This window comes from Pseudomyrmex gracilis, unplaced genomic scaffold (assembly GCF_002006095.1).
Source record: "Pseudomyrmex gracilis isolate BER0280 unplaced genomic scaffold, ASM200609v1 scaffold_11, whole genome shotgun sequence".
In the NCBI taxonomy this organism is placed as follows: domain Eukaryota; kingdom Metazoa; phylum Arthropoda; class Insecta; order Hymenoptera; family Formicidae; genus Pseudomyrmex; species Pseudomyrmex gracilis.
The window spans coordinates 219,034-242,094 of NW_018020595.1; the positions used below are offsets into that span (position 1 = coordinate 219,034).

Here is a 23,061-nt window from a genome sequence, read left to right on the forward strand (position 1 = left end):
AATTATTTCGACAGTTTCGAGTGCTTCGAAACAGCACTCGTTTTTGTCTGGACGAGAAACAGAGCTGCTTGCGCAGTTGGTTGTCCGTCATTTACTTTTAATTGCTCGAAATATTCCGAATCGTGCGCACGGTGTCACTTCGCTATTATTCAATGTCGAATTAAATGCAACATGTTGGTGTTTAACTTTAAAAACGTTCTACGTTTAATATTCAATGAAAAAAAAAAAAAAAAAAAATCAATGTTCTTTCAAACTTCTTCGGTATATTTTATAAACACGGTCTCTATCAGCGAGCCACGCGATGCGTGTATCAGCCCCGTATCTACAATCGACAAATCAGAAAAGATTTAAAGATCACGGTGGCGTTTAACCGCGAAAGAAGAATGTCGTCAAATCACGTTGTACCTTGTGTCAAGTGGGGGTCACGGTTGCATTACATCTATCTTGCACTCTGAGATAGGTAATGTAAAAACAAAACGACGAGTGCACGTGCAACACATACGAACCGTATCACATTTTTCATGCGACTGAGAGCCGCTCGGCTTTACGATCCCGCGTTATCAGATATTTCAAGAATGTAGGCCACAATTATCTAATGAACGGTCAGCCTACAAATTCACCTCCCACGTCTCGCACTCTGTCGTTACCGTTAGCATAATTATGAATTAACTTCGCGCTGCTTAATGCCGATCGGGAATGCTTATTATCAAGAATGCGCTGTAACATATATATATATTAACATATATATATATGTATGTTATATATATGCAGCAATGCAAAACAACGCGCGACATAATTTTAAATATTATTTATAAAAATATGAAAACTTTTTACATATTATACTAATTATTAATATTATATATTTTTCACACATTATACCAATTACATATTAATTATCAATATCAATTAATTATCATATTTTATATTGTACTGACATTATTTATGTTATTTTTATATTAATTTATATTAATTTTGTTATATTACTGAATACTCTTACTATAGTAATATTAATTATATTGATGTATTAGTCGATACTATAACTAATAATTGAACTTTGAACATCAATATTTGAAATTGTCTAAAATACAGATTTTCTCTGTTTGACAAACGTCAAAATCGACGCGAGAACTCAATTATTTAATTACTATTCGCTCGATTATTTCTCTGGAATGTAACGAATTCGACGGGAATATCTAACATTGCTAGAGAGATTGCGCGTGTTCTTTCAAGCGGCTCTACTCTTGATCTACATTTTCCGACGCGGTTTCGGACGCGCGCGGTTCTACGAAGATCTCGCGCGGATACGGTTTCGCAGTCACCCCCATTTACTTCATGGTTCGCGATGACGTCAAAGCGCCTATAATCCGCGCGCGGAACTCTCACGCGCGCGCGAGAGTTGCGTGCACATTCGTTAATATCTAAAATTAATGTAAACATCCGAGGAAACGCCGCGCGGACGACCGAGCGATTATATGGCACGGCGTGTGTGTACCATAGAAACTGTAACGTAGGAGCGCTAATTTTAACGATGTTTCAAGGACGCGCGAACAGTCGTGCGAATTCCGCGCTTCTCCCGCGAAATGTCGTTTCTCTACCTATCCGCACGGGCTCGCAAACCCGCGACGAACATCAGTGACCTACATATATCTTTCGCCGCGGACCAACGAAAAGTCACGGAGAGAGAGAGAAAGAGAAAGAAAGAGAGCTGCACGTACAAATGATCACATCAAATTGAGTGCATTTAAGATGTTGGCGCGCGCGCTCTGCGTCATGCACCAGAATAGTTCGTCGTCTTAATCGCGATCGGCGCGCGTTTTCTTTGAGCGCGCGCCGATCGGACTAATCGGATCGACGCGCGCAACTAGTATAGTAGTTACGTGCCGATAAAAAAATTCATCAACATTGTGAACGCACGTAGCGGATACTTATAACAATCGGGGCGTGCCGGGAAACTAACTTTTTCTCAATCCTCTTTCTTGATCCGCGCAACACGATCTGTTTATTCCGCGCACGCAATAAAATTTACAATCGCGCACGAACGCCGCGTTTCGATCGACTGACTTGTTTAAGACACGAAAAAAAAGCAAAGATCACCGCCGCGTTGATATCGAGCCGCGATATCGCTCGTCTCGCGTTTCCTGCGTATCGCGGCGTTGCGCAAAAAAAATGAACGAATTTACGAAATCTCGCGACAAACAAGTCGACGCGCGCGAAGTTCTCGATTTGTCTCGCTCTCTCGCGAGGTTTTAACTCGCGTTCTCGATTCAAAATTCCGGAAATCAGAAACTCTCTTCGCGCTCAGTAGCGCTCGGGGGAAGATCGGATCGAACGGGAGATAAGAAGCGGGCGGAACACATCTTACGCAACGGCGTCGTCGTTCGCGTCATCCGAGATCTCTCATCGGAGAAACGCGTCACAGTTCTCTTTTTTTTTCTCTCTCTCTCTCGGGGGAACCAGCGGCGCGTTTATTAACGCTGCGAGATTATCTCCCAAACGGGATTACAACGGGATTACATTTTCTCGGACAGGCGATGTGATGTTTATTATCGTCCAAGTTCGTTTACCAGAAAGACGGACAAGAGCCGACCCAGTTTGCTCGCCGCAAGGCAACGGCAATTAAAGCCGGCTTGGCGATATAAGCGGACGAACTTTTATCGCGCTATCGTATACGTATGTATATCTCCGGCCTGCGTAGTACGTAGACGCTAAAAATATACCGGAAGAAACGCAAGCCGCATATCGCGAGTCCGACTGTTTCTCTCCTCTTCCGACGGACAGTGGGATCTTTAGACGCGCCCTTGATCGCGTCGGCGAGAAGAAGCGCACGATATCATCATTCACTTCTTATGTCATTGATGGGCTTCTCGTCCCGTTTCATTGTCGCTCGCTTGTACACATAGCGCGATAGTAGTAGTAGTAGTAGTAGTGGTGATAGTAACAACAGCGCCGTATGGCCACGACGGGTCACGTTCCTCGCTCAATTATGCGCGCGATGACGGTCGCGTTTTCGCGGCCGGAATACACGTATCGCATTCGATATCGTACGAATTAGCTCGCGGTGAAGACAACAATACACGCGATACCTGATCCCGTTGTTGCGCGTCAAAAATGCGCGTCCGCTCTCTTTCTTTTTCTCTTCTTCTTTCGCTTTGTATCAATTTACAGAGCGGACGGGACGGACGACAAGTTTTCCGCGACGATGCGACACGCTGCACTGAGAACGACGCGCGCGCTGCACGCAAATACTAATTTTTTTTTTTTTTGCACGCGAATCGCTCGCCACTGGCGATACCTCGCGATATAAAATTGAATCTTCGCGACGCGCGCGATCGTTTGTTCGCGTCTCTCGTTCGCGCACAATCGCGTATTATTTGTCACATGTGTGTGCGGCGCGTGTACGTACACAAATCCACATTCCATCTGGAGGATAATCGACGGTCTCACCTTGTGATTAATCCGTCTTTAACAGAACAGAAGCGCAACCGGTAATTAAACGGAAATAAAAAAAGTCACGGCGCGCACATCACGTCACGGCGCACGCGTTCTTGTAAAATTTGCCGAGAACGCAAAAGATATGCGATTCACGCGACGCGAAAGCGAAGAATCCAAAAGAGAACCGCAACTCTCGGCGTCGAAAATAAATTTCGCGAAATTCGCATTTCGAGCGAATTGTTCGCGGAGCGGACGGCGTCGGCGTTTCGTATATACAGAAATACACGAGAATCCAAACACACCACAACGGTGCGCCATTCAGTGCTAAATGCGCGCCTCTCTCTCTCTCTCTCGAAAATCAGTGACGATTCTCGAAGTTTGCTGCGGTGCCCTATATATCCAATACAAAATTAAAGCTCTATACGAAAGCTGTCGCTCTAGTCTGTGTGTGTGTGCGTCTAATGCGAATCGAACTTTACGACGCTCGAAACGTGAGAAGATAACAAACGAGTAAGTTGTGAAAAATTGTTAAAAACTTCTTTTGCGATTTACTTCTCGCCGAGAGGTTTGACGTTTTTCTTTCGCAGTGACTTTTTTTCTCGTTTTTTTTTTTTCAAATTGAAATCAGGAGAGTAAAAGGATTTTCTGTATACAAGATGCAAATATCCATCCGAGAGATGTAGATTTTCGAATTGAAATTAATTTGAACTATATTACCTGTATTAAATCACAAAGATCTTATCATTTCTTCGTTGAAAAATTTTTTACAATGACTTTTTGCGATTTATTTTCTCTTTAAATTTTTTCGTGCAAAAATACCATTTCTTCCAAATTAAATAACCGAATTTTCTCTTGTTAATTTGTGATACAAAAAATGCATCACTTCAACGGATTATCCGAAGCAACTCGGAAATCCTCTCGAGCACGTCGTCGCGCTCAAAAGATCCGACCTGGATTTCGTTCCTGATATTTGAGCGCGCACACCACGCCCAAATGGATATCCGTCATTTGCTACGGCCGCGATGCGCCCTCGATCCGAGACAATAAGCCACAGAATACGAGCGTTTAGCTTTCATTAACACTTACGGAGCTTGTGAAAACACAGGTCGCGTGGCGCGGGCGCGCCGTGTCTGTTATCTGTTCGTAAGCGTCGATTATCACGTATGTACTACTGGCGTTAGTAAAGTACACAACGGCGGCGGAGTTTTAGTATGTCAAACACACACATATGTGTTGCTTTTATATGGGATAAGAGTATCTCGTGATATTTCGAAACTTATCTGAACTTGAGCACGCTCTTGCAAAATTGTCTGTCTCAGCGGAATTCTTAGTTTTTTTTTATCTAAAAAAATGTACGTAATACATCCACACAGTTTTGTTTCTTTAGTTACTTGTAAATTAATTAGTATCAAAATAAAGTTAATTATGCAAGAGAAGTAAAAATAGGATTTTTTTTTTTTAATTATTTGTGGTATTAACTTTGTTTACCAAGGAGAACTCAAATCTAGAGACAATATTTTACGAGAGAAAAAACAAATTGGTGCCACACCAATAACTTCGTTGGCTCAATCGCAAGAAATTTTTTCGTTATTTAAATTTCTGCGTTCCACACTGTTTAGAAATAAAGATGTTCTCTCTGAAAGTACACATTGAAACATCAAACTAGCTCAATTCCACGGAACATTTCGAGCTGATGACGTAAGGTATTTCAAATTTAATTAGCTCGACAACGTTTATGAGCGGCAGCAGCCGTGAACACAAAGAGCCCGTGGGAAATCAATATTTAACATATGTTAATACACTTAGCGTTACAAAAAAAATAAAATAACAAAAAAAGTCGCGTAGTTTATCAGCGTTTTAAGTCGACGAAAAATTCGTAACATCTGGGCGATTTCCGCTCGCCGGTAGCTCGCTCGCGCGAGTGATTAGATTGAGAAAGGGTCGCACGTACGTGCAAACGAACGGTTTTTGCGGCGGCATAAGCCGGCCTGTGTGTAACAGATGCACGATATTTACATAATACGTCGCTGTTCCTGTTGCCACACCCGCATGAGCAACCGCACTTGAATCCCTTCTTCTTCGTTTTTCCCTTCGCCATGTTCGTCCTTTTTCGCCGTTTCTTCTTTTTTGATGAAGATGAAGCGCTGATAGAGCGCGCGGAGAAAATTCGTCTTCCTTCTTTCCGTAGGGCGGAACGACGTTCCCGTATCCTCGTCGTTTAACGCACTGACGCGCGCTGCGGTGTATCGGCGATAAAAACCGGCCCGGAAACCTTTATATGCAACGCGTGCACTCGATACGCAGGTGGCACATGTCGAATAGTAACATAACGACGAGTGATAGCTTGATCTTTCAACTATCGCGGCGATTACGGGGCGATTTAGCAATTGGACGCGTTATCGGCGCTCTTGTATATATGTAGTTTATTTTTTCTTTCACAAGAAAACCCGCGTCTTTTTCGAACTTGATTTTATCGCGCGAACCGAACCGCTTATCGGACACAGGCCGTGGCCTCCACTTCAAATATCGGACTGGGCGCGCGATCGGCACCGCCGAGAGAATAGAAGCTGAGAAGAGAACCCAAGTACTCTCGCTCGATTAGATTCAATTCATCTAAATTGCATTAATGCACGCGCGCGTCCGAGTACTTCCCTTTATTTTCGCGCGCGCACGTCGCTCGCACCGTCGACACGGGGTCAGGAACAGCGACTGCTCGGTTAAAGATTGATACAAGTTCGAACCCCCCCGCGTGTGTGGAATCGCCTCGCTAGAGTAACGTGTGACCTCATTCCGTGAATCACCAATTTTATAATAGCAGCGACTGTGTGTGTGTGTTGCTTTTGAGCTTTTCCACCGCTCCACGCATAGATGTGTATAGGTGTGTGTATACGTACGATACAATCCGCGCTTTTCCCTACGCGCCGCGACCAAGACGCGAAGGAGCGGTAGAGAGCACGCGAGGGTTGCTTTTTACTGGCGTTTCGCGTGATCGAATCGCAAGTAGATAACGTCAATTTGTAACGTATCGCTGCTCGACGTTTAGGTCAAAGTTTATACCGAGAGAAGAAAAATAAAAAAATAAAAAAAATGTAAAGGCGCCGCCGTCGCAAATACGCGCGCCGATAAGAGCGAATTATCTGTCCGTCGCGACTTTTTATTTCCGGAACGTTGAATATCGTCAACACGATATGTAATTTGTGTGATAAAACAAATTTCATACACGAAACAACAACACTTTTTGCACAACAATCTCGATAAAACCTACGGAACAAAAACGCGCTAATTGATGATATATGCGTTTTTTGTTTCACTTTGTCAAAAATTTCGCCGATGTGCTCATCGCGCGCGAACAACAACGGGATTAATTAATCTCTTTTTTAATCACTTTATCAAAAAAATTCGTCGATTCGCGCTTGTCACGCGAGTGACAACGGGATTAATTAATTTCTCTCTTTGTTTGCACTTTATCAGAAATTCGTCGATATGTTTTGTTATTGTGCGAATATCTTCTGCTCCGTTAATTATCGCGACGACGTTTTCGAAAACGCGCACTTGAACCGCGCGTTTGTTTACACGGAAGTGCGTGTTATAATTGCGCGCGCGCTTGTTTATCCTCTCTCGGTTTGTTTAATTGACAGCCCTCCGCCGCGCGCGCGCGCGCGCGTGCGACGTTATATAAATTCGAGATTATTTCGGTTCGCGATCGTGTGTATTTGGCGGCACGCCAAGGCGGCAGGGGTTGGACTAATAACGCGGCACACAACACGCACAACAAGCTACCGGCTGTTGCATAACAGGTAGGCTGAAGAGGGCGTTGCTTGTGTACGTATATGTTGTGCACATATATACACAACAACAACGACGTGTACAGTGCCACAACGTCGTCGTCAAAGCCCATCGAATAATCGCGCAACTCGTTATTATGTAAATTGCGTTAACAGTAGTAGAGCGGCACACACATGCCCTATTTCGCCGCGGCGCATAAAATAACGTTCCATAAAATTGCATCAACGAGAGGATGCGCGCCGACGAGCTAACAGCCCACACCGCGGCATTAAATTCGTACGCTTCTCTCGTGTCACGAAGAGTTCATCTCGCATCGGAGAGAGAGAGAGACGACTTGTTGTCGCACTCGCGGTGGAAGAACCGCAGACATTTCCGGAAATGCTCGTCAGATCCGAAGACAAGTGCAAATAAACCCGAAAGCGCTCGTTTTTCAAGGCAAATAAATCCTTTCTATCGCTTTTGACGTCTGGTTTGTAGCGCAACTTCGGTACACGACGTTTGTACACACCTCGAAGTAAACTCCCCGTTCGCTTGCAAACGTCATCGTCTCGTTTTACACATTTTATCATTTAAAACTGCATATAGTTCAGCGTCTTTTTAGCGAAGTCTCTTCGTTAAGACTTTTATTTACGTGTCAACACATTTGTGTATTTCTCGAAGTACGTGTAGAAAAGCAGTTTCAGGTTTTAGAAGCAATATCTGCAACATCATTATATATATATATATATATATATCGTACCTCTTTATAAAACTTCTCTCCTTAAAAAACTGAACAGCATTCGCCGTACAATAATCGATAACACAACAAAAAATACGCGATCTTGTGAGTCGACTCTTTACAATCCTATTTTTTTTTTCAGAACAAATAACTCGAAAAAAAAAATATCGTTTAGTTCTTGCGTCAAAGGACATCGATAACGATCGTATTAATGAGCACACAGATAAGATCACCGACTAAGCTCGGAACGACTACGTGAAAACTTCAGCAGAAATTGCACAACAGAATCAATACCAAATCGGACGCTGTTCCGTTTGATTTCAATTTGACGATAACAACGTGTTTCTATTTTCAGTCAAATGTTATGCAAAAAAAAAAAAACAAAGTGCGCGAAGTGCTTTCTCACATCCTTGACTACCACACAGAGATATCGTTATCAAACAAACTGACAGTTTACAAATTGTGTGTAAACTTAGTCTTTCGTACCTTCGTGCTGGAAAAAACAGAATTAAAAAACAAAAAAACAAAAAATACTTTTATCTATTTGCTCAAAACAATAAGAAATGGCATTTGCGATTTAATTTTACAATTGCGAGTCAATGAAAAAAATTCTCTTCCTCGTACTTTTTTATGTAAAATATATCGCAATACTGAATTGGATTAGTATTTGTAAGGAGAATTAATTACTATGATTCAACGATGAGGTTGTGTGTCACACCGCTATCAGTGAAAATATGTATATATGGAGGAGGTAGCAGGGACACGTGTGTGTGCGAACGAAATCAAATCAAATGGGTATGAAAACACACAGCGGGGCTAAAAGGAAAGGTTTTTGTGTCTGTGCGTGTCTCTGTATATAAATATATATAATATTCGAAGTTCTCGATCGCAAAATATATGTATAATATGTACGAGAGCGCACGCGTGAATGAGTTTGGAGCGTGATCCGGTTTGCGCGCGAGAGATGCGAATGCCTCGAAATGAAATTATAAACGATGATGACTGCAATGATCGAGTACTGTTCTGACGTAACGTATCGCCGCTGAAAATGTCTCGATGCTCTAATCGTCGGAAATAACAAAGCAGCTAATGCGTACACGAAGAAATGACGAACACGTGGTTTATCTCACGACGTTTTGCGTCGTTTGCTGATACAGTGCTGGTGTATACAATTGCGCGCGTATATAAGGGTAAGGCCACTAGATGTGGATCGAACATTTATAGTTGCGGATTATTTCGCGTATCTAGATAGCGATTATATTTTATGCCAAATGAGACATATTTTCAAATTCGTTAATGGTTTCTCTTAAGTGTTTTTAATCGTCAGTTGTTTTCTTTGTCGGGAATATAAAATTGCACATCTTCAAATTATCAGAGAAAACATTATTGATACGTTAAGTATGTTTTATACCGTGCAGCAAGCGATTATCAAAATCTTGTCAAACGATGCGCCGAAACGACTAATTTTTTTTTAATTGCGAAAGATAAAAAATAGCTGATTCCGTAATATTTTATAATTTTGTATAATGTTGATTTTTATAATATTGGGTTTTAAAAAGTTGTTAATTGTTTTCGATTATTACGTTGCTTGTTAATTTATATTTTGTTTTTTAGTTTGTCACGTATAGTTTATGATTAAAATTATATTATTATATAAAAAGTTTTTTCTTGTATTCATTGATTTCTCTGTTTCGATTAAAAAAACCGTATTATTTTTTAAAAAATCTATAAATTACCTACTCGAAATCATTAAAATTATCTTCCGCACGATTGAATGTACTTTTTAAAAATGTTATCGCACACTTTTGACGGACGAAAGTGACGAATTTTTATTCTCAGAATGATCCATAACTAGTGGTCTTATCCTATATATAGATATTACACATGTATAATGTAAATTTGCGACGCGATGGCGTTCCGCGACGGAACGCGCGTGAAGAGAAAAAGAAATGACAGAAACAGAGTACAGACAACTTACGGGTATAGGTCATTTGGCCCTGGTAGTAAGAAGGAAGGTACACGTGTTGCGCGTGCGGAGGCTGCCCGTACACATTCATGGCTGCCGTGCCGATTTCATCACCACCTACATACATCGTACGCCGTCGAGGTAAGGTCATGGTTTCATTAGAGACGCTAATTTCGCACCATATACACTTTTTTGTTTTTTTTTTCTCTCTCTTTTTCTTTCTCTAAATTTCGCTCTATCACTGGGTTGTTAATGGGTAAATATTTATGTATATATATATATATATTGGAAAAAACTAATTAGCGAGAGACAGTTAACGTGACAGGAATTTCGGAGCGAGATGCGCACGCGATATGTATATATGTATATATATATATATATATGCGGTTCTAGCATCTTGTACAGGCAACTCGTGAATGCAATCGCTAAGATTGTACGGCATGAACTACACCTCTGTCGTTAGCTGGACGTATACAAGCGCGTCTTTCTACGCGCGCGCTCAACTACAGATAAAAAATTTCTGAGAGATAGGAAACTAGTTCATTTAAAGGTCCCTACTGTTCCCGAGTAAACTGCTGCGCTATTGCATGCTCTTTTAATAACTGGATCTTTAAAAAAGAAAAGTCTAAATCTACTCGTTATTTGCGAATATATGTGTACAAATATACTAGTTATTTGAATACATTACTTGAATATGCGCCGTTTGAACACATCATTTGAATGTATTAGTTTTAAACATATCGTTTGAATATATTATACTAAATTGTGAGATAAATGAAAATATATTTACGTTGCAACTTCATATTTTGAAAATTAATATCGCGAGAATTCGTTATACATTTGCATTTCGTTATCGAGAATTTAATGTTGATTTTATTACTTCTGTTGCTCGTCGCGCAATTTTGAAAAGAAATACTCGACGTACAACAACCCAGTGAATTATATCGGCTAGATGCATGCTTTTTGCGAAATTAAGATAACACAAATGCAACAATCAAGCAAACAATAGTTCCATTTGGCACTTTTTCATTTTATAAATTTCCGTTTCACTTTGATCTTTTGACAAATTTGAAACAATTCCTAAAAACTTTTCCTTAATAGTTCTCTCTTTTTTTTTTGTTTTTTAATAATAACTTGCGGTTTTTTTACACACGTTTATCTCTACCCTGTCCTCGTGTATGTATATTTGTGATTACATATGAATCAGGAAAGGATGCGTTTTCTATAAGGAAATTCGTTTGTATAATCTTCGACTCCACACATGCTGGGATTTGTGTCGTGCAATGCGAGCATGCGAAAAATTGTATATGTTGTGTTGTGTTCTCGAAACAACTATTCTCTAATTCTGTAATTTGTCGAAAAATCGATATAAATTTCTAATCTCTATCGCTGTGTATCTGTGCTGATTTTAATTGGATTCTCTCTCGATATTATCTTCCATGCAACAAATCTATTATCGATTTTAATTTCTGGCGTGCAATCATATCGCGTCTACTAAAAGCTTCGTCTTTTGTTTGGCGACCTATTCTACATTTCGTCTTTAAGGTATTCACGGTCGGATCTTATATTTTGTCTGAAGTTCATCTTGAGAAACTCCGTAGCTTATAAAACGGTTTATTTTAAAATGAACCTTAAGGCGATCTCAAATATTAGGTCAAACTGTGAATACTCGGCCTGTCACGGTAATACGCGTTGCATCATACTTGCCCTACGCGCAAGTTGCATTAAAAAGGGATAAAATCGTCGGTTTTACGAGCTAAAAGAAATTTCAATAACGTTAGACGCATACGCGTCCAATATCAGCTAAAGCAAAAGCATTGCGCCGTCTCTCAACTTCCAATTTCTTTCTAACGTCATGTCATCCCTACCTTTCCTCCAGCGCTAAAAATCTAACATGTGCGAAGCAAACAATTACTCTAAGCGATAAAGCTGTCCATAAATACATGTTTAGAAATTTTTTGTAAAAAAGAATAATTCTCAATTGATATTTGAAAAAATTATTTTTATAACAATTTGCTTTGTCCCAATACGCAGCTTTGATAGAAAATAGTAAAAGCAGCAATATATATAATATATACATATAAAAGAATAATAGAGATATTTCCCTGAAACGTAAAATGTGTACTCACCTCCTTCGTCCTCGCTGTCGCTCATGAATGTCTCCTGCATGGATTCGGGCGCTTGGACTCTGTATTTCTCCTCGATGGTGACCGTGTGAGTCGTCGTGATGACGGTTTCCGTGACAACCTTCAGTGTTTCAATCACGCTTATGTAGCCAAGCTTTTGTGCGATGTCCAGGGCAGTCTGTCCGTTCTGTGAGAAATTACATTTCGCATGTGATTGCGTTACGTCACGAGCAAACTGTTGTAGAATTTTAATGCGCGAATCGATAGAATAAAAGACTTACATTAGTCACAGCGTTCGGTTTGGCTTTACTCTCCAACAGCAAATTGATGACGAGCGTGTGTCCTTGCTGGGCGGCTTGATGGAGAGGAGTGTAACCGGCGTTGGTGCTGCTGTCAACGGCGGCACCGGATCTCAAGAGAAACCGGACCATAGCTGCCTGGCCGAAATGAGACGCCACGTGCAACGGCGTATATCCGGCCTGAGACACATACGAATAACATTTATCTTTAGATTATATTGTTGATCACAATTCTCTATATAAATCTTGCTTTAATTTTGAATTTAATTCGAATTTCAAAAGTTGACAATTTAATTCAAATCATATTTTTCTATATTATTTTCAAGGTTTTATTTCACTATTTAATTTATAGTATTAAACAAAAAACTTGTCAATTATGTTACCTTAGTTTTAGCGTCGATCTGAGCGCCATTCTTTACGAGAATGGAGGCGACGCTCACTTTATCTTCTTGTGCGCATAAATGTAGAGGCGTAAGGCCATTCTGTAAAACATACAACCGAATTTTGTATATAAAACATATATATATATATATTGCGTAAAATTATCCATTATCTATTTACCTACCTTCGCTTTGTGATTCGTATCCGCTTTATGTTCGATAAGAAGAGTCGACATGTCAGTATGACCTTCTTGTGCACTAATATGTAATGGCGTGAATCCAGCTCTCGATTCGGCGTTAGCTTTTGCTCCGTATTCTAGCAAAGTAGTTGCAATGTCCATCTACCGAGAAACCAAGAAAATTTATTTTACATTTCTATTACATTTTTATATATTTTGCGAAATTCCCCTGTTAATAATTAAAATTATATGAATAATACCTGATTTTTACGTGCAGCAATATGTAAAGGCGTATGACCGTTCTTAGCCATAGCATGAGGTGAGGCTCCCTTATCTAGTAAAAGTAAAGCTACGTTCTGATGATCATAATGAGACGCTACGTGAAGAGGGGTTACTCCGTTCTGAAATTAAAACCACATTGCACGTAGAAAAAAAAGACATTTCTGAATTAAAATAAAATTAATCTTGTTAAACACGATATATTTTACCTTTCCTTGAGCGTCAACCGGTGCGTTCTTTTGCAGCAATAATCGAGCGACGTTCATGTTGCCGTACTTGGCCGCTAAATGCAAAGGAGTGAATCCTTTCTTGGTCGTTGCAGTGAGCGATGCGCTATTTTCTAGTAGAACGGATGCGACCTGTGCGACAGAAACAATCGATAGAATTATGATACTTCGCGCGAAAAAGATAAAACTTTTAAGGTCCTCACCTCTTCCTGGCCTTCTTTAGCAGCGATATGAAGCGGAGTATATAAATCCTTTGTTGTGGCATCAACACTCGCACCATGTTGCAGCAGCAACATCACGATATCGACATTACCCAAGCGGGAAGCGACGTGAAGCGGTGTTTGTTCCTCCTTGTAACGCAAATAACGAAAAGTTTTACGTCAATTTGCGCGTATGTAAATTTATTTATTTCTTGAAAAATATTGATACTCACTCTTGCTCTTGCGTCAACCTGAGCGCCGTTCCTGAGAAGTATCCTAATGATGTCGGTTTGATTCGCCCTGGCAGCCAAGTGTAGCGGCGTTTCGCCCCTCACGGTCGGTATGTCGGGACTGGCTTCGTGTTGCAGCAAGTAAATCACGATGTTCATGCATCCCATAAAACTCGCGACATGCAATGGGGTTAATCCGGACTGAAATGATATTTTTAATTAGTCTCTCGGACCAGTATTCGCAATGATCCTGTATTTGAGATTGTCTAAAGATGTTACACGATCTGTTTTATTAACTCTAGAATATTTCAAAATAATCTTAAGACAATCAAGAGAAATTAACTACCTCAGTCGTAGCTTCGATGCTCGCTTTGTGCTTCAGAAGAAGTTCGACCACTTTTATTCTATTTTTCTTACACGCGATATGAAGGGGAGTGAATCCGTTCAGAGCTCGCGCGTTGGGATCGGCGTTTCTGTCCAAAAGTAACTTGGCCACGCGTACGTGGCCGCAGTGCGCGGCTACATGCAGCGCGGTCAAGTAATCCACCGTTACCTCGTCTACGGGCGCGCGGTGGTACAACAAAATCCTCGCGGCGTCAACGTGATCCCCTTGGGAAGCCATGTGCAACGGCGCAAGACCATTCTGTCAACAGAAGCTCACGTGTTAACTTAATCTCGTGATGCTACGCGCGGTTTTGTTCGCTCGAGAACAATAGAAATTTGTGTTTACTTTCGTTTTCGAACCGATGGGTGCTCCCTTCTCGATGAGAATGTCGACCACCTCGTGATGGCCGGATCTGGCTGCGCAGTGCAGAGGAGTTAGACCGTCTCTCGTTTTCGCTTCGATGTTCGCCCCCTTGCTCATGAGAAGATTGACCATTTTGATCTTACCCCATTTGGCGGCCACGTGTATTGGTGTGATATTGTGCTGTAAGAAAGAAAATTATAGAGAAAAAAATATACGCACACATGCGCGCGATTTGATTTCGTTTGTTTTATAAGAGTTTTGCCACACCTTTGCCGCGAAATTGACATCCGCCCCTCTATCGTAGAGCAGGGAAGCGATTCGGTCGTTGCCATAATGCGCGGCTATATGCAGCGGGGTGAAACCGCTTTTCGATGTTATATCTGGATTATGGTCGTTCTGCGGAAACAAAAGAACCAAGTCGTAGAAACTATACGCCGTGAACTAATTTCTACTTATTATTATTATTATCATCATTATATCATTTGTCTCTTTAAAATACAAGTCGCGCGCGCGCGACACACAGCGCGCTCACAATAAACTCACTTGTAAAAGTAGGGCAGCCGCTTTGCAGTCGTCTTTCTTAGCGGCGATGTGTAGGGCGGGTAGTCGAACTTTACCGCGAGTGTCGTTTTCTAATAGAACGGCTACCACTTTGTCGTGACCCTGTTGCATGGCCACCGCCAACGGAGTGAAACCGTCCTACGAGAGACACATATTTTAAATGTCAAGCTATAAATAGAGATCGCTGTAGAACAGTTGAATCTGACAACAACAAAATGAAATCACTACAAAATATAACGTACATGTATAAGACATTAGTATAAATATTTGAGAAAATACATATAAAAAATATATATATATACACAACATATAGTGTATCATATAATAAATACAAATTTATAGAATTAAATTGATCCTACAATAAAAACGTTATGATGATTTTATTGAAAAATTACGATAGAAAAAAACATTTCATGAACAAACCTCGGTGGCCAAAGTCTGATTCGCGCCCTTGCTGAGGAGGTACTTGACCACGGAGTCGTGATTCTCCTGAGCGGCCATGTACAGCGGCGTGAATCCATTTTGCGATTGCGCGTTCACAGAGGCACCTTTTTGTACCAGCAATTGTACAACCTCCTCTTGTCCAGCTGGAAGAAGATACATATTGATGTGTCACCGGGGAAAATTTATATTATACATTCGTATCAGCGCCGCGAGAGATATCCGAAGAGAGTTTGCAAAGTAAATGTTCGCGATTTTAAAAACCTCGCTCGCGCGGCCTTGTCCCGCATGCATTTAAGCGAGCGACGATGACAACCGTGATGCTCGCACGAAGTAATAAAAACGAGAGAGAAAGAGAAAGAGAGATTGTCCACTTACCAAGAGAAGCTATGTGCAACGCCGTGTTCCCTTTTTTGGTAGCGGCGTCTACGATCGCGCCGCGGTTTAGGAGCTCTCTTACGATTTCTAAGTGGCCGTCCTTAGCCGCCAGATGTAAAGCATTCAAGCCATTCTGCGAAACACATTGTTGAACGCAAGTGTCATTAAGTTTGCGTTTTAAATAAAAAAGACAAACTTTTTTGATTGTTTAAGAGAAAAAGAAAAACGACGAAATCAATTACTTACAGCGTTAGAAGCGTTGATGTCCACTCCGGATTCAAGATATTCCAAAACCTTGTCGAGCTGACCGGCTCGAGCCGCTCGTAAAAACGTGGTACTGGGATCGCTCTGAAAGCAACAATGAAACACGCCTTTATATATTATAATATATATATATATATATATCCGAAAACACGACAATTATAAAAGAAATTTCAAGCTTTCGCATTTTTACGATATTTGTAAACCGTGTGTTTCTCTTTCACGTGGGAGAGGGAGGGATATCAATTTAAACGCTCGATACTCACGGGAGCGAATATCGGTTTGAATAACGCATGTTTGAGTTGCGCAACATACCGAAAAAGCTTTTCTTTTTTCTTTCGTGTCACGTACGACTTTGTGTCGCCGTTAATCCGACTGTCTTTTTTATTTTCTTCTCGGTGCAATCAACGTCGCCCGAATGGGAACGCAGAAAACGATATTCCAGCTCGCAAAGAATTCTGCTCCTTTTTGCGCAACTATGTGCGTGTTCGTGAAGAAACGTGGAAGAAACGCGACTCTTAAGGTCCCTATCTACACACTACAAGACGCAAACGCGGGTCGCGGGTCGCGAAAGTGACCAATCATCGTGGATCGGTTCGCCAATGTGATTAGTCTATTTCGCGAGACCGGCTATCTGATGCCGACGCGCATCTGCGTTTTGTGTAAACAGGCCTTAACGAGGCCTCGCGTGCAACTTCAGGACACAACGAAAAGGACAGAAGTCGCCGCAGCGACTTATCATCGTCGCTATCGAGCGATCGTGGCGTAATTTCCGCGCGATGGCAGATAAATTAATTCGTTCGCGTGAACGCAAGGACACCGCAGTACCTCCAAGTGCGCATAAAAGTATTCCTGCGAACGACCTAATGTCGTCGTGATTTTATCTTCATTCTAATTTTTTGCAATATATAAATATCGCGCTTAAAAAAAAAAATTCTCCCACACGTGTGAAGCTATAGGTTCTGAGGTATTTTTACGGAAAGAAAAGATCGCGTTTAACGATTGTATCGAATCAAAGAGAAACGCGCGACACGTCGCGACTTTCTCACAATCCTAATTAAGAGTGTGGTCGCTTTAATTAATTAATTAATTTAATAAGTAGTACGTTTATTTTTTTTTTTTTATTAGTATCGCATATATATTACGTCTAATATCCTGAGCGTACTCTCCGCCGTGTTTTATTTTCATTCCCGCTCGACCGAGTCAATCAACCTTAATGTAATCGACGTTAATACCTGGGAGTCTAAGTGGATCATGGTGGCCGGCTTATTTCCAGATCACACAGCGAGCTGGTAATTAACTGTGGATCTAGAGCGTGGGGCGCCGAGCAGTCTGTGACGACACGACAGAAATCCAGATCTTTCTCCGTCTGTTCCGTGTGTCACCGCCACCCCTTGGGCTGGCGACACCCCCGTTCCTTCCCCGCATATTCGATATCCCTCTCGTTCGGGATACCACCGAGTGAACATATACATATGTGTCCAGAGCAAACGCCCCGCCACGACCTATAACTACCGGCTCTCTACAGGGTGTCACCACGCGTCGGATTGCGTTCCCGTTAATCCTGCGGGAAAAAGGTACGTCTGCCGAATTCAACTTTTCGGAGATTTCCCCACAAACACTTGGACAAACTTTGTTTTCATGTTGTTTGCGTATAGAGAGGAAAAATGATCTCGGCTAAATTACCTAACCGCGACAGTGGGAAGAACTTCCGGGATGTTGTTTCGAGAATACCCTGCGGTAATAACCGAGATGTCTCAGTCTGACCGATGATCTGCGCGGGATGAAAGCCAAGTCGAGATCGAGCCGAGTCAATGGACTTGGGGCAACCGCACGTTCCATACGATAATACACACGTGTCAGATTCGTTGAAGTCTCAACGCGTAAATTTGCTACATTTGCCAGACTTCTGAAATAAAAATTGCGCGAGCATAACACGAGCGCCGCATCCATATAATTGTAAAAGTACACGAGCTTTGCGATAAAATACGGAAGAGATGAGTGCATGTAAAGACTTGATTAAAAATCTTGAAAATAAAATTTAAAAAAAAAAAAAAAAAAAAAAAAAACAATACACGCATTTTTCTTCTGACAGAAGTGCTAATTATTCTCTTCATTTCAATGGAAACATTTTGTCAAAACGTAATTTGTATAATTAATCTTTGCGTGCTCTCTTGCATAATCTCGAACTCGCGCGCAATTTGAGTTGAAAACATTTTTCAAACGAAAGAAAACAGACGTGCGCCACAGCCTTGTGTTTCACAGCCTTAATTAACTATACGCAAATGTACGGTACATTTGTCGAGACTTGCTTTTGCGACTGTGTGTTGTATATATAAAATATTGCGTGCAGAAACGATACGACGTTTGTATATAGTACCGAGCGTGTGCGGTGGGAGATGTAACGGTGAAAACTGCTATAGCGCGCGCGTGCTGGCTGTGGGTGGTTTTGTGCCGAGAGACGCAACGTTTTATCGTCATGCGCTTGAAACACGGGGTCTACGGCGTTAAATCGATAGTCGCTGCGCTCTTACGCTCATTTACAACGCTTTCCCCCCCATTGCCTTTCGGCCAATATAATAACTCGCGTGCGCAATTCGCGCGAGAGAAAATACCGTTCTTTACGACTGCAAAAATTTTGTCAGAAAAATGAAACCTGGAGGAAAGTCCTCATCTCATCAAATATCGCAGGCATTGTGCAACGCAGAACAAGAGGAATCCGTAGCTCCGCAAATACGTGTGAAAAAAATTGCACACGAAGGACGCGCACATACGTACGTACATATGTATACGTGTATAAAACAGACCTATTACATTAGTGCAAAACTTATTATTTTTATTAAAATAATTCTCTCTTTTTTTCTTCGCGTTTGATTCGCTACATTCGTTCGGTCTTTAATTGAAAAATTTCTCAGAACCGCGCTTACTTTCTACACGTGCGTAGCGACCGTAAAAAAAATTAAAGGTAATTGTTTTCATTTGCAGCGCACGTATCGACGATGCGAATCGGCGCGTGCTTTTTCCGTAAAAGGTACGTATTAAGTGGAAACCTACATTCGGACAAACGACGACACGCGTCGAGAAATCGAAAGTAATCGAAATGCACACAATACAAACGAAACGCGAACGTGCGCAAGTTTCTTTACTGATGTCCCGATAACTTCGAGTGAAGCACTTAGTCGGCAAGTAAGTAGCAAAGTTTATCGCTCGAAACGTCTTCGGCGAGAGAGAGAGAGAGAGAGAGAGAGAGAGAGCGGGTGAACAAATACACTTAAGATACTTTCTCGTTGCATAAAAAAAAAAAAAAAAAAAAAAAATAAAAACAAGCTCCTTCGAATTCAGACGTGCGATGCACTTAACAAATGTTGCGTGCGCGCCCGAAAGTACCCGAAGCGCTTTTAAAGACGTCAATTGCACGTCAATTACGTGACAAAAATGACAACTTCATTTTAGAATAAGTACACACGCCTCGTTGCGACGTAATTAACTACAGTTTTCCGTTCCATTTTCAACATTCGCTTTAAAACGTGGTAACGCATCGAAATTCGATTATCTTCTTTACAAATAATTATAAATATTAATTAAGTATTGTACTTTATGTTGATTAATTAATATTACTATACTTAATTACTTATTGTGCTATAATTATTGAAAAAATAAGTCGTGTATGATCTGTACGATTTGTATACTTTTTAAAAACATGCAAACTTATATAATTATTAAAAAAACTTATATAGAAAAACACGACATCAAAGATCTCTGAATTTTACGAGCAAAAGCAACGTTTCTTTACGACTTTTCGCGGAGAGACAAACGGTTTGGTTTTCGATCGCGACGACCGACACGTCTAGAGTTGCTAAACATGACTCCGCCGGCGTCTCGGCGATCACACGGCTGCGGTTTTCTTCCCGGACCTAAAGAGAACACCCGTTCTCGTACTCTCTCTCTCTCTCTCTCTCTGTCTCCCACGCAAGTGTACTCGCTTCACGTGTCGTCTCTGAGCAGAAAGATGCGCCTCAAGGGCTTCCGGGAGGAGATTTCCCTTAGGGAGCGTGAAAGGAGTCGTCGTGCTAAACATAGAACGCGGAGACCGCACGACGAAGAGGAAAAAAAAAAATCGCAGCAACACGCTATCAACTCTCGCACACAATGCGGCAATTTATAACGTCCGGCTCTTCCTTGTTCCCCCAAAGTTTAAAAAAAAATAAAACACTCTCCGTATATATCGTTCTATTTATAGTCCGAAATAATTTTCTCCCTTACATTTCGCGATGCACATACATGCAAGGGACAGGTTGAGATCGCGAGAGATCGTCGTCGGCTCGGAGCAACATCACGACAAAGAGAAGTTCTCTCAAAGCGAAACAAACGTCACATAATAATTCCGCACGCAAACCGGCTGGAAACGAGCGGGGGCGGGGAATAATTTAGCGGACAGCTCGACTTGGGTCATTAACCGAGTAACAGCGCGATCGCGCTCACGTAGCACCACCGTAGAACCTTATCGCGGTGCGGCAGCGGCGTTACGTTACATCGCGCATCGCGTGGTTGCTTGAAGAAAATCGCTTCGAAATGAAGAAAACGGAATACTTCCGTACCGTATAAGTAACAATAGATCCCTCTGAGAGATCGCGGAGAGCTTCGCAAGTATCTATCGGTCGAGAGAGTCTCTTTTGACGAGAGAAAGAGTACGTCGGCCGCAATAAGCGTAATGGCTGTGCGCCCGCTCTGCAATTTCTGGCGGTGCATCAAGCTAACTATAGCCGCGCCATGCGCCAAACTAACGGATCGCCACGTAGCCACGTAGAATGCGTTCGAGCGCGACCGCGCTAGTTTTTCGCAAAACAAAAGCGGAAATTGGCACTCGTCTGCGAAGGAAGAACTCGAGGAGGTTTCCACAACGAAACGAGATGCTCGTCTGATCCTTGAGAAAACCGCAGGAATCGACGCGAGTAGGAAATTGTCAGACAAGAGTCGAACAAGCGACGAATAAGATACGCGCGAAATCGCTTAAGCGATTCGAAATAATACAAATTTTGAAATCGTCACGGTTCGTCGTGGCGCGAAGTCAAGATGATAGCGCGGCGTGGCGGAGTTCAACGAACTGCCGCGCGGGGATCAACGGACCTCGTGCAGGTATCACACATTTTTTCCCTTTCACAAAAGCGTCTCGCAACGGTGCCCGGTAAGAGTGCCACAAAAGCGTGCCGGGTGGAAGAGTCGAGACCGCGCATTTAAGCGATCGTTAGCACGTAAATAATAGATCGTTCCGAGCTCACAGCGCGAAAAACCGCGAAAAAAGACGACAGCAGAATTTCGCAGAAGTTCAATCTTTGCATGGTGCGTTTTTCGCGCTCGCTTTAATTTTGTTAAATAAGCTCGAGTTCGATGAGCAAAAAAATTTCTCCGATATCTGCAACAAAGCGAATAAACAACAAAGCGGAAAATTTTCCAAACAATTTGCGATAGCGTGTAATGAAGGAAGTTGGCTGATGCGTTGAGTATCGGATTTGTGTAATTTACACACGCTCATTATGTCCGCGTAGAACAGCAAAGGAAGGATTTCGTTTCGAGAGGGAGGTCATTATCAGTCAAGCGATAAGAAAAAGGAAATAAACTTCGCCATGTGTATTAACGATCTTGCCTTCGTTAAACACACCGTCGTCGTCGCTCGCGAACACGTTTCAGAGATTCTAGATGTCAAGCGAGTGAACCGGAGTCGCCGGCGCTATTGGTCAGGCAATTAGCAGTCGCGTTAATGAAGACGAAGTAGCGATATAATAATCTCAGCTAAGTAGCGTGGACTTAGTTGAAAAGTAACGACTTCGCTGATTGGTCTAATTCGCAGACTCGAGAAACGTTATGTGTGTGTGTGTGTGTGCGAATGAATAGAATTATTCTGCGAATAAAATTTATATTACATTCATTTAAATTACGAGTCTTTTTTATACCGAATGTGTTTTTTAAGAGTTTTTGCAATTTTTATAAATTACGTCAAGAAAAATACCAGTTTATTTTTTGGCGTCATGGAAATGTGTGTCGCGAGCTATTAACAAAAACTGAATTACACGGAAAACAGATTTTTGCCGCAAAATCTCTCGCACGCACCGAGAGTTGCGAGGTCATGGAAAATAAATATTTAATTCAATTACTTAATTACACAGATGGGCAATGGTGGTTGCCGTGAATAAGTTGCTATTGTACATAATGAGCACACGTCCTCTCCAAAGACCCAGCGCATAATAGGGACATCCCCGGTGTTCTGGATATTAATGTCTCGACCCATCAGCGCCGATGATTAATGACAATTTGCATCGGTCACCGGCCGAGGGAGTAACCAAAAGATCGCGGCCAGATCAGTAGCTCAGTTGTCATTGAGCAACTGTGGCTCAGAAAACGCCCTCATCGTTTATTGGCGCATTCATACGTATATTCCAGCCATCAATTTTAACGTCACAATACAATATCAAGAACAAATTGTCTTCGCACAAAAAGAAAATGATTTTTGTCGACCAATCGAGGAACGGATCGTATAAAAACGTTCTCCCATTAACGCGCGTTTTTTCTCACGCGACGAGGATTCCACCTTCGCGCGCGATCGTCTCTTCCGAAAGCGTAAACTAAATTTCTGTGTGTTCGGCAACCGGCGATTAAAAATCCGATAAATTAAAATTCCGATACTCGCCCCAGTTTCGGCGTCTCGAAAAAGATTGCCCGCCGCAATCGATGTCGCTTCCACCCGATCCGACGTTTTATCACTAATGTAGCAACACGCCAGCGTGCGCGACTCTCTGCGTTCGAGAGACGGTCAACTCGCCTAAAACGTGCACGCCGGACGTAACAGTTAAAA

At 41.8% G+C, this 23,061-nt stretch overlaps 1 protein-coding gene and 1 long non-coding RNA gene across 19 annotated transcripts in view; one reads left to right on the top strand and one right to left on the bottom strand.

Moving 5' to 3' along the window:
• Nucleotides 1-23,061, bottom strand: part of LOC109863641 (ankyrin-2-like) — an 81,147-nt gene that overhangs the window by 41,447 nt on the left and 16,639 nt on the right. For 14 of the 18 annotated variants that reach the window (XR_002251371.1, XR_002251369.1, XR_002251370.1 and 11 more), the window contains 16 exons: nt 16,197-16,298; nt 15,951-16,083; nt 15,555-15,718; nt 15,114-15,269; nt 14,838-14,966; nt 14,553-14,750; nt 14,169-14,465; nt 13,826-14,023; nt 13,596-13,742; nt 13,375-13,524; nt 13,147-13,287; nt 12,893-13,048; nt 12,711-12,809; nt 12,310-12,507; nt 12,032-12,215; nt 9,915-10,019 (listed from right to left, as the gene is read on the bottom strand). Coding sequence is in view for 14 of the 18 variants with exons in the window: in XM_020443998.1 (XP_020299587.1) it covers nt 9,915-10,019; nt 12,032-12,215; nt 12,310-12,507; nt 12,711-12,809; nt 12,893-13,048; nt 13,147-13,287; nt 13,375-13,524; nt 13,596-13,742; nt 13,826-14,023; nt 14,169-14,465; nt 14,553-14,750; nt 14,838-14,966; nt 15,114-15,269; nt 15,555-15,718; nt 15,951-16,083; nt 16,197-16,298 (2,557 nt within the window). In the remaining 4 variants the exon portion in view is untranslated. Of the gene's footprint in view, nt 1-3,083; nt 3,219-5,448; nt 6,795-9,914; nt 10,020-12,031; nt 12,216-12,309; nt 12,508-12,710; nt 12,810-12,892; nt 13,049-13,146; nt 13,288-13,374; nt 13,525-13,595; nt 13,743-13,825; nt 14,024-14,168; nt 14,466-14,552; nt 14,751-14,837; nt 14,967-15,113; nt 15,270-15,554; nt 15,719-15,950; nt 16,084-16,196; nt 16,299-23,061 lie in introns of those variants that run through there. The other 4 variants (XM_020444008.1, XM_020444007.1, XM_020444005.1 and 1 more) reach the window with 3 other exon arrangements.
• Nucleotides 16,940-18,218, top strand: LOC109863643. Its single transcript, XR_002251372.1, has 3 exons — nt 16,940-17,045; nt 17,488-17,788; nt 17,870-18,218. It is a non-coding gene; the product is annotated as an uncharacterized LOC109863643 (long non-coding RNA).